The sequence below is a fragment of the Thamnophis sirtalis genome, unplaced genomic scaffold (assembly GCF_051295495.1).
Source record: "Thamnophis sirtalis isolate CommonGarterSnake01/CBP01778 unplaced genomic scaffold, rThaSir2_p1.2 scaffold_13, whole genome shotgun sequence".
Lineage (NCBI taxonomy): Eukaryota > Metazoa > Chordata > Lepidosauria > Squamata > Natricidae > Thamnophis > Thamnophis sirtalis.
The window spans coordinates 27,444,154-27,456,179 of NW_028261393.1; the positions used below are offsets into that span (position 1 = coordinate 27,444,154).

General features: G+C 42.8%; 1 protein-coding gene across 1 annotated transcript in view; it reads right to left on the reverse strand.

The window, feature by feature from the left end:
- SPOCD1 (SPOC domain containing 1) overlaps nt 1–12,026 on the reverse strand; it is a 38,342-nt gene that overhangs the window by 24,337 nt on the left and 1,979 nt on the right. Inside the window, exons 2-5 of the mRNA XM_087727358.1 lie at nt 8,371–9,984; nt 7,318–7,371; nt 6,926–7,030; nt 3,753–3,837 (exon numbers count right to left, since the gene is read on the reverse strand). Of these exons, the coding sequence (XP_087583484.1) occupies nt 3,753–3,837; nt 6,926–7,030; nt 7,318–7,371; nt 8,371–9,867 (1,741 nt within the window). The 5' untranslated portion in view covers nt 9,868–9,984. The remainder of the gene's footprint in view (nt 1–3,752; nt 3,838–6,925; nt 7,031–7,317; nt 7,372–8,370; nt 9,985–12,026) is intronic.

The following is a 12,026-nucleotide window of genomic DNA, read 5'->3' on the forward strand; positions in this document are numbered from 1 at the left end:
ACCGAATGAAATGCGTGACTCATTAGTGCATGACACGTATTCTTCAGAGCCTATCAGGGCTTTCAACAATTTATAGGCCTTAATGAGCACTCCTGAATTATTGCTGACATTGCAATAAACATTCTAGCAAGAAGAATCTTACCTTCTTCATATCTCCTTCTTCAGGGAAGCTGTTTCACTAACAGATGTGTGTCTGTGCGTGCGTGTGTGTGTGCGTGTGTCTGTGCATGTGTGTGTGTGTGTTGGTATACATATATATCTATATATACCTACCTCATTTCCCTGAAAATAAGACAGGGTCTTATTTTCTTTTGATCTCAAAAATAAACGCTTGGCCTTATTTTCGGAGAGGTCTTATTATTTTTGAGGTGCAGGAGATAGCGAACGTGGTCACCTCATGGCTGCTGCTGTGTTGCAATATTTTCAGGAGGGCTTATTTTCAGGGGAGGGATTATTTTTGTGCATGCGCTCAAAAGCCTGATTGGGCTTATTATCCAGGGAGGTCTTATTTTCAGGGAAACAGGGTAGGTACATACATACATACATACATACATACATACATACATACATACATACATACAAGGGACGCGGGGGCTCAGTGGCTAAGACGCTGAGCTTGCTGATCAGAAAGGTTGGCAGTTCAGCAGTTCAAATCCCTAGCGCCGCATAACAGAGTGAGTTCCCGTGACTTGTCCCAGCTTCTGCCAACCTAGCAGTTCAAAAGCATGTAAAAAATGCAAGTAGAAAAATAGGAACCACCTTTGGTGGGAAGGGAAGAGCGTTCCATGCTCCTTCAATGTTTAGTCATGCCGGCCACATGACCATGGACAGCGCTGGCTCTTTGACTTTGAAATGAGATGAGCACCACCCCCTAAAGTCGGGAACAACTAGCACATATGTGCAAGGGAAACCTTTACCTTTACATACATACATGAGAATATACAGTGTATATACTGTGCGTGCATGCATGTGTGTGTGTGCGTGCACACACACACAGAGTATATACACTGTATATTCACATACATACATACATACATGCATACATACATACATGAGAAAATTCTGCCTGTGTTGCATTGGTCTCTACCACGCTCAAAGGCATGTCTATTAATCAATCCTTGGAAAATTCCCTAGCCAAAAAAAGAGATTCTGAGATTTGTCAAGAAGTATTTATGATGATTGAAATGTCAAAAAATGCTTGAACTGTGTGAGATTCATGGAGATTTGAAAAGTCAAGATATACAAGAGACTACGGCTTCAACCACACAGTTATAACTACCATCTTGGGGGTTTTTTTTACCTCTACAAAGGTGCCTCTAATTTATCCTCATAATCTGTAAAATATTGTATATGAGGAAGACACTTTTTCAAGATATTAATCCTTAGCCAATCACATAACAGTACCCTGACTTTGGACCAGCATCTAAAACCCTTCTCCCAGCCAACAAGACAGTCTTATCCATCCCATAAATTATCCCATTACTGCATTGCGATGGATCAAACTGAGAGCTCGTATATGTTCTATTTACTCTTTATGACCAATAAATTTCACAATTCCCAGTTGATCGTCAATATGATGGAGGGAACAGGCCCACAGCAAGCTGACATTTGTTCAAACTCTTACTCCATCATAAAGCTTATCACACACGTCCCCAGGGCAGGGTTTAAAAACACCAATATGTCTACAGACAATTCCGTTTGCGCCCTCCAGGCTCTTGCGCACAATGGGATGTTTAATTAAAAAATAATTGTAAACAAAATTAAGGAAGCAATGGGGAAGTTATAAAGGAAAGCACCAGCTTCTAGCATCAGCCGTATTTCAAAAAAGGCCTCTGGGGGCCATAACATTCCTATAAAATAAAAATAAATGGGGTTATTTTGTTTGGAGATCTGCCTCTTTGCCAAGAACTACAGGAAAAATAAACTGCGGCACCAAATAGTGTATTCTGCAATATTGGTGGGAAGCATCCCCAGTTTTTCTTTTTGGGTTTTTTTAAACTGGAAGCCAGCCATCAAAATTGTGGGTAACACAGCCAAAATGCAATTTCAAAATTCCCAATGTGGCCACCAGTCCTTGAACTGGGAGTCACTGATAACGGGGTTGACCTTAATCCAATCTATTAGTTTGCTCCTGAATAGATAAAATAAACAAATCCTCAAACTATCCAAGTCTCCTTCCTACTACAATATGAAGGATTGAAGTGTCTATGGGGATTCTCAGTCATCCAGGTCAGTGGTCCCCAACCCCCGGTCCGCGGACCGGTGCCGGGCCGTGGAGTACCTGGCACCGGGCCGCGCAGCGGCCGGGGGACATGAACAGCTGCCCAAAGGTCCGCGCGCGCACTGGTGGAATCCCCGGGCGCTGCTGGTACCGCCACTACCGCCGCCCCCTGCGAAACCCAAGAGCGGCTCTTCTCCTGCGAGGCGGCTGGCTGAACAGCTGCCACCGCCGCGCGCCTTCCTGCCTCAGCCGCTCCGTCGCTTCCAAGGAATGGCGTCAGCGGCGGCAGCTTTACTTCTGAGGCGCTGCACACTTCCCCAATAGTCGTCACAGCCCAGGTAAGAGAACGGGAACTTCCCGCCTCCAGGGTGTCTTACTAGCGGGCAGGGCAGGAAGCATGGTGCCACCAGGGCTCTGTACCCAGTTTGACACCCAATGATTTCAGCTGTGCGCGTCCGCCTCCTCGGGGCCACTTTTGCCCAAGCGCCCGAGGCAGCCAACCCTGGTAAGCAGGTGGTGGTTAACTGGCGCCTTTGCTGCAGGTTTTTCTGCCACTACCGCTGTCCGGAGGTGACCTTGAGCTGCTCGCTCGCTCTATGCGGGGCTGGTGGGGCTGTGACGCTCGGAGGTGGCGCGTGTGGGAGTGAGAGGCGCGGGGACTGGCTTTCTCCGGACCGGCTTTCTCCGGGGGGGGAGGCGAAGGACCAGGCTGCAGCGCAAAGGCTCCTGGGCCATGCGCAAAAGCTCCTGGGCCGTGCGCAAAGGCTCCAGGGAAGAGAGCCCTGTGCGCCCCTGCGCGCGCTCAGCGGGCCACGGTAAAATTATCAAAGGCTGACTGGTCCGCGGCGATAAAAAGGTTGGGGACCACTGATCCAGGTCATGGTTGTCCCAAAGGTGCTTTTTTCAAAAGGCAACTGGACTTTCTTTTTTCTTTTCTTTGAAGACGTTTCACTTCTCACTTAAAAGGGTTCTTCCGTTCTGATTGAATCAGAGGTGGTATTCAACAGGTTCTGACCAGTTTTGGAGAACTGGTAGCGGAAATTTTGAGTAGTTCGGAGAACCGGCAAATACCACCTCTGACTGGCCCTGCCCCCATCTATTCTCTGCCTCCTGAGTCCCAGTTGATTGGGAGGGAATGGGGATTTTGCAGTATCCTTCCCCTGCCACGCCCACCAAGCCCATAGAACCGGTAGTAAAAAAATTTGAATCCCACCACTGGACTGAATGGTGGAGAATGGAAGGAGCTATATTCCTTGCAGTCCCCTGGTCGTTAGCACTAAGTTACTGCAAGGATCATAAGATGCTTCCATTCTCCACCATCAGAACTGACGAAACTTCTTGCATGAGAAGTGAAATGTCTTCAAAGAAAAAAGAAAAGAAAGACAAGTTGCCTTTTGAAAAAGCACCTTTGGGAAAGATTGAAATCAGAACTGATATCTGAAAGTATAAGACACTTTTACTTTTTAATAAGATGCCCAGATCTCTTGACTGGTTATAAATACTATAAATAAATAAACTAGCAGCAACGTACCTAAGTGCATGGCTCTGTTTGCTAAACAGAGTCTATCTTCTTTTTTTCTCTTTGAAGAGCTCTTGGTGTCACTGCCTTCACGTTTCTTGCATTGCAGGAATTATGACAATCATGCAAGGAAAACAACCAGGATTTAATGAATTGCCTCTTGCAGACTTGAATATGAATTAAATTATCCATTGGTTACTGTCATTGTTAGTATGCAGCCCAGAGTTGCATGTGGTGGGAGGAGGAAGTTTACCCAATGAGTGGGCTCAGGCATCACATCAATCCATAGATTGTTTAACTATTGCCACTGTTACCATGTTTCCCCCAAAATAAGACAGGGTCTTATTTTCTTTTAACTCCCAAAATAGATGCTTGGCCTTATTTTCAGGGAGGTCTTATTATTTTTGAGGTGCAGGAGGCAGCAAGCGTGGTCACCTCATGGCTGCTGTGTTGCACTGCTGCGGCAGCGAGACACGACGCTGTGCCTGCCGTTCTTTTTGCAGCGGCCATTAGTGTGACAGAAGGGGCATGGTGGGTAGGGTTGCGGGAGTGGCTGTTAGGTAAGGACGTGGGATGTGGGGGCATGTTTCCCCTCCCTTTCTCCCACCTCCGGCCTCACCTCATGTTGTTTGTGTGGCAAGCAACCATAGGAAATGGCAGGGACCGGATGCACATGTGTTTACATACAATACAATACAATAGCAGAGTTGGAAGGGACCTTTGAGGTCTACTAGTCCAACCCCCTGCCTAGGCAGGAAAGCCTATACCGTTTCAGACAAATGGCTATCCAACAACTTCTTAAAGACTTCCAGTGTTGGAGCATTCACAACCTCTGGAGGCAAGTTGTTCCACTGATTAATTGTTCTACCTGTCAGGAAATTTCTCCTCAGTTCTAAGTTGCTTCTCTCCTTGATTAGTTTCCACCCATTGCTTCTTGTTCTATACTTAGGTGCCCTGGAAATATTTTCGGGGAATGGCTTATTTTAGCGCATGCGCTCAAAAGCCCGATTGGTCTTGTATTCTGGGGAGGTCTTATTTTCAGGGAAACAGGGTAGAAACAGTATGAGTTCAATGATGGAACTACTCAAGACAATAACTTCGAAGCAGCAAAGAATACATTCACATCGTTGCAAATACAGGTGCACACAAGGTAGATACAGCATGAAGTGTTCACCAGCTTTTTATCCCCTAACATAAGTTCACTTCCCCCACCACACCTTTGGCTCAGCATCCTATCAAAGACATCTACCTTATATGGTACTTACTTTCCCCACCCCCCACCTCATCTGTGTCATATCTACAGTTAAACCATAACCTAGTTTTTGTTAGCATAAGCTCTATTTTTATCTTTGTGTTTCCTCTACTTGCGGTGTCAACTGATATGTAGTTGTTAACTGCTTATCTAATATCAAAACAGCCCAGAATTTTCTTTATAGAACGTAAGTTAAGCATTTACTTTAGAAACAATAACAGTTCCATTTTTTTAAAAAATGACACTGCCCCAGAAGGCTGGCCCTTCCCTGTGTGCAACACCTACTGGAAACACACACAGAGGTGGAGATTTCAAAAGACTTTATTCTGCACAAAAGAAAGACACAGGGATCACTCCTACTAGGCTGGCTGGAGAATTCTGGGAGTTGAAGTCCATAAGTCTTAAAGTTGCCAAGTTTGAGGACGCCTGCCTTAAACAGTACATTTTAAAAGATTTATTTGCTCACTATTGTGGTCTGCCAGCAGCCTGCAGAGCTGGCAGCAGAGTTGAACAGTGAGGAGGTTAGGGAGGAACATGGGCCAGTTCTGGAGTCTGGGGAAGGCTCAGATGAGGGCTCTGCATCAGAGGCAGAGAGGGAGCCAGGACTATCTGGGAATTATGTGCTGCCTCCGGAGCCTCCAAAGTCTGACATCAGCAAGGCAGAGGAACAGGGGGAGTCTGTTCCCAGTGCGCACATGTGCAGAGCTGCCAGAAGGAAAGAACAGTTAAGACAAAAGGCGAGACTTGGTAGTAAGGCTTGGAGATGACTGCCCCCTCCCATAAGAAATAAAGGAGGAGCAAAGGAACATGAGCCTTTGCAGGAAGCAACTTTGTTCATTCTGGTCTCGGTTTGACCTTGCAAAGCTAATTGGCAATTAGGTCTTTGGCAGCATTTCAAGGGAGATAAAGGTAAGTGCTTATCAGCCTTATCCTGAAAAACTGTAGCAGACTTCTGCTGGACTCTTTACATACTATTTGGGACTCATTACGGACTGTGAATGAACATAATTCACAGCCGTTGAAATAAAAAGAGGGTTTCTGGGACTAAGCATGTGCATTTTACTATCTCAGGAAGCCTAGATCAGAACACTCACAAGCTCCATAAGCCATCCCCTAAAAGACCAACCCACTTCCATCCCCTATATTCAGTAAATCAATATATAATTTATTATTATGTAGGCAATTCCTAGCATTTACTATCTCCAAGTTCCCTTTTTTAATGAGGTCACCTTACCCCATGGCAACATGTGGGGTTTCATCAGAGCAAGCATTTCTGAGGGTTTTACTGACCAAGCTGTTTTCGTTACCTGATCCCACCCCACCCCATGAACTAGCAACTGGTTGCAAAAGATCTGAAAAGCAAAAACAAGAATTTCTGGCAAATGCGAAATTTTTAGGGTCTTTTGGACCTTTCCTTCAGTAGGAATTTCTAAATAAATCAATATTGGTTGTACAACAAACAAGAATCCATCAAACTTTCAGATATCCAAAAGAAACAAAGGAAGAATCCAAAGGGAATTTTGCTATTGTGCTTTAAAAATTATTTCATAGCAAGGAGTCCTGGAAAGTATGTTCAAAATAAATGATTTTGTTATATACATACTCTTTTGGCTAAATGCTCTGGTTTTGAACCTGATAATCCACTCAAGATCACCAGAAAATGAACCAATAAATGATCAATACATTAGTCATTGCATTGATGAGAGGGGTCTTATTTTCTACAACATCAATTGCTCTGCGTAGAAATTTATCAGAATTCTTCTTGGCACAAATTATTAGGGTTGTTGTTGTTTTTTGCCTGAATGATGTGTGAATTCTATTCCGTATTCCATCATTCACAGCTGTTCTATTCTGTCATTTATTCAATTATTCCATAAAGTTGCAAAGGACGATGTAAAATAACAACACCAAATGAAACTATGGAATGATTCACCTCAGCATCTGAAGAATCCTCCAGTTCGGTAAGTCTTCCCAATCTGGACTTTTTCTGATTAACACTGGGGCTTCCAAGAAGTTTCACTAATGACCCAAACAGTTCCTGGAGGAAAAACCCCACACACAATTACAGATAGTCCTTGACTTATAACAGCTCATTTAGTGACCCACCAAAGTTACAATGGCACTGAAAAAATGACTTGTTTTTCACACTTAGGACTGGTACAGCCATCCCCACAAGAACTAGTAATTTCAGATTTTGCATTCTAGATATAGCAGTTTGAACCTGGAACAAGACATCTGTGCTGCACATTTAGCAATTTCTCCAGTGGAAAAATTTAATCAAAGGCAGTTTCTATCTATTATGCTGCAAAGAGAAAAGGAACTTACATAAAAGACCATTTTTACGCTCTGAGACTGACACAGCGGAAAGTTTTCTTCTTCCTTAGAAAGAACATACAAATCTTAAATTATTTTTTCATTTTACTTTCTCTCTTTTTTAGTGACTAGTTTAAACAAAAGGATCGTCTCCTGATCTTTTTCCCTTAAATCCATCATCAAAATCAAGCACAAACATGCTTCCGACTATTCCATTCGGCACTAGGACCAAATAAAGATATTTCCTAGACTGCTCTAGCTTTTAAATTTCCCTTTTCTTGAAGCTGGGACTGAAATTTGCACCTAAGAAATGGCACATTGAATTCTCCATTGGAGACTCTCTTTTACCAACCAAATGTAGGCTAAATCTGACCAGAGAAACAGATAGAATATTTATGCTGATGAATAACATTAATATATTTTGTTTGGGTGTGTTTTGTGACAAAGACCCAGCTTTTATTATTTATGCTGATTTTTGGCATTTAGGATCTTAAGCAGAGGTGGGCTTCAGCCGATTCAGACTGGTTCAGGAAAACTGGTTGCTAATTCTGCCCAGTTCGGAGAACTGGCTAATCCTACCACTGGCTGACCCCAGCCCATTTTTCAGCCGTTTTGGGGCCATTTTCCGGCCATTTCTGATTGTCCTTTGGGCCATTTTTAGCTGTTTGGGGGCCATTTTTTGAAAATACAGTTGCCTTTTGGAAAAGCACCTTTGGGACATCATTTCAAAACTTCCCAGCCAAGATTCCGACAAGCAAAATCAAGGGGAAAAGCCACATTGGCTTCATGACCACAAGATTCACTTAACAACTGCAGAGATTTACTTAACAACCATGGCAACAAAAGATCATAAAAATGGGCATTTAACAACTGCCTTGGCTTAGCAAGAGAAATTCTAGTTCCAGTTGTAGTCATAAGTCAAGGACTACCTTTATATTTTTAGATTGCCTTACTACTATTCCTATATTAAGAATCTGGTCACATTTGATGCAGCCGAGAATGCACAGGGGACATTTTCCTAAATTGAATTGGTACCCTCCATAAAGAGAATATCTATAATCATACTTCCACAGAAATGTTTTCTTCTGCTGGCAGACAATCCATATTTTCTTTTTCATCATTGAAGAAACTGACTTCCTGGTCTTCAACTGACATTGTTGCTTTTTTGATCTCAGTGTGTATGAAGGCTCCATCATTTTCATCTGGATATGTCTGATTTGCTAAATTCCCATCTGATAGTAAACATTCAGCACTGTGATCTGAAAGGCCATCATCTCCACAAACCAAATCTCCAGCCATTTTTTCATCAGCTACACACACCGGAGCGTCATCATATCGAATTTCATTGTTTTTTAGCAGGAACCAAAATCTCTCTGTATTTTTACTGCTATTCCTGGTATTACTTTCCTCCTCTTCCAGGGTCGTTTGATCTTCACGGACCTTTTCAGTTAATGTGTTCAGACTGAGACCCATCATTTCCTTTATTGGCAGCTTAATTTCACTCTTGTTCAACATTAGAGTCTGTAGGTCTAATTTAAGATTGATTTCTGAAAATGATGAGAGACGTTCAGATACCTGGCATCTGTCTCCTTCATGAGATTTTTTATCAGTCAAGATCATTCTGCTAATTGATGGTTTGGAGAAGGTGTCCCTGCTAAAGGTAGGGATGATTTCCTTACTCTGCAAAGCTCCTTTATCAGAGATAGAGATGGAATGTAGGCTGCAGGGTTGGGTTACATCACTAATAGTAGTTTCACTTGAACCTCTTGAGAGCATTATTTCCACATCTTGATCACCTTCTGATTCATAATAGGCACTTTCCTTCTCTGTTTCTTTAACCACATGGCTTCCAGATTCCATACATTTTTCAATTGTTTCAAGACATTTAGTATTCATTTTTTCTGCGTCAAAAATCAGAAGAGAAGCCTTTTGAAAGTTTATTTTCCTTTCTTCATCTGTTTGGGCATGACAAGGACCCATTACTGCATTTCCATGGTTTGGTTTGATAAAAGATAATGTTGCAAACAAACTCTGATCACTCAAGGCCAAAAATTTGGAAGATTTGGCTCCATTTCCAGATTTTCTAAGGTCACAATCTGAATTTGTTTGCCCAGGGTCCAATTCTCCAGAAAATTCCCCTACTTCCATAGAGTTATCTACCTCTGTGGTGCCCCTCTTTATTGTGTCCTTTTTTTCCTTTTCTACCAATGCTCCAACATTTGAAATTTGAAAGGACTTCTTTAGCGTGGCAACACAATTTTTATCCAATATGTCATACAGTGCTACTTGCAGTTTTCTAAAAGCTGGAAACTTCTTGTGCTGTGTTGGTGGTGCCAACTGCTTTCCACGTGGAGCCGTTAAATAATAATCATGCTTTTCTTTCCTTCCACGGTTAATGTTTTTCAGCAGTACAAAGGATGCCTTTATTATTGTATTCTGCTTTAGAGATTTATTTCGGCTTCTGCAAGATGTTGATAATATTTCTGAGGTCAAACCAATCTGTTTTCTACTGTTTTCTTTCTTTGTTCCTGCTTTTTCGGAATGATATGTTGTAGATTCCATTTGTAATTTCACCAACTGATGCTTTTCGTAGAAAAGGTTCCTCAATGTATTCTCTCCTTGCAAGGCAATTGCTATTTCATGTTCTTTTCTCTGTACAATCCTTCAAAACTATGGATTCTGTATTGTGAAAAGAAGAAAAATCAAACAGAGATACAGCACAGTCTTTCTCCCATTATTTTTATCTATTTTTGCCCCCTCCCCATCATCTTTACCAGCTGAGGTTAAAATCAGAGCCAAGTATTTAATGAGGGTTTAAATGAGGGTGCATTATTTCACTCTTTCAGACTCTTTTGGTCTTAAGATTTTTTTTAAAAAATTCCCTACTTGCTCCCTTCCCTTCTGCAGACTGCAACGAGTAACTCCATTCAGTTCACTACTTTGCTTCCCTCTTAAAAGGCAGCAGTTTACAAGCAAAGCATATATCACAAAAGAAAAACAAATCCAAGGAAAATATACATTATTTAGTGTTTAAGAGAAAAACAAGATAAGCAAATGAACATTTACATAACATTTTAAAACTGTTAAGAATCCAAACACTATGTGTCCCTGAAGAATGTTAATTATTCAAAGGAATAGAATAAAATAGAATAGAATAACAGAGTTGGAAGGGACCTTGGAGGTCTTCTAGTTCAACCACCTAGTCAGGCAGGAAACTCTATACCAGCGACGGCGAACTTTTTTGGCTCGCGTGCCATAAGGGGGAAGCGCAGGGGAGGGTCGTGCGTGGTTGTGCCGCACCCATAATGCAACATGCAACCCCCTAATGCGCATGCGCGCAAGGGAGGTGCTTCCCCCCCATTTTTCCATGCTTTTATCACCCTCCCCAGGCTACAGAGGCTTTATAGGTGCCTGGGGAGGGCACAAATAGCCTCCCCCACCTCCCTCCAGAGGCCCTCCGGAGGCTTCAGAGACGGAGGACTAAAAAGACCCTACGAGCAAACCGGACGTCACTTCTGATTTGCTCGTAGGTTTAAGCCCTCCGACCCTACGAGCAAATCAGAAGTGATTTCCGGTTTGCTCATAGGGTCCTTTTGACTCCTCCAGAGGCTTCCGGGAAGCCTCCTGAAAGGTCCCTGATGAAGTCTCCGAAGGGCTTAAACCGACCCTACAAGCAAACCGGAAGTCCATTACCGAACTTTCGGTTTGCCCATGGGGCCAGTTTTTTGTGCTCCGGAGGCTTCAGGGAAGCTCCTGAAGCCTCCGGAGGGCCCCGGGGGGAGGGGGGACTCTGTTTGCCCTCCCCAGGCTCCTATAAAGCCCCTGGAGCCTGGGGAGGGCGAAAAATGGCTTTTAAAAAGGGTGAACTCAGATGGCCAACTGACAGGGCAACGCCTTGCATGTCCTGACAAATGGCTCCGCGTGCCCCCTGTGGCATGCGTGCCATAGGTTCACCATCCCGGCCCTATGCCATTTCAGACAAACGGATGTCCAACATCTTCTTAAAAACTTCCCAGTGTTGGAGCATTCATAATTTCTAGAGGCAAGTTGTTCCACTGATTAATTGTTCTCACTGTCAGGAAATTTCTCCTCAGTTCTAAGTTGCTTCTCTCCTTGGTTAGTTTCCTCCATTGCTTCTTGTTCTACCCTCAGGTGCCTTGGAGAATAGTTTGACTTTCTCTTCTTTGTGGCAACCCCTGAGATATCGGAACACTCCTATCATGTCTCCCCTAGTCCTTCTTATCATTAAACTAGACATACACAATTTCAGCAACCCTTCTTTATATGTTTTAGCCTCCAATCCCCTAATCATCTTTATTGCTCTTTTCTGTACTCTTTCTAGTCTCATCATCATTTTTACATCATGCCGACCAAAACTGGATGCAGTATTCCAAGTGTGTTATCAAGGCATTATAAAGTTGTATTAACACTTCACATGATGTATTTCCCATCCTAGATTCTCAAAATAATCCTTCCTTATTAGGCCATCTTTTTCCATTCTCATCCACATACATTCAACTATAAAATACAGAATAACAGAATTGGAAGGGACATTGGAGGTCCAACTCCACTTGAGCTGAAGACCCTATAGTATACCATACTGGTCAAATGGTTGTCTTAAAAAATATCTTCTTAAAAATCTTATCTTAATCTTGTATTTTCTGATTCTTATCCTACCTTTATTACTTTTTCAGTAACTCAAGGCAGCATACATAATACTC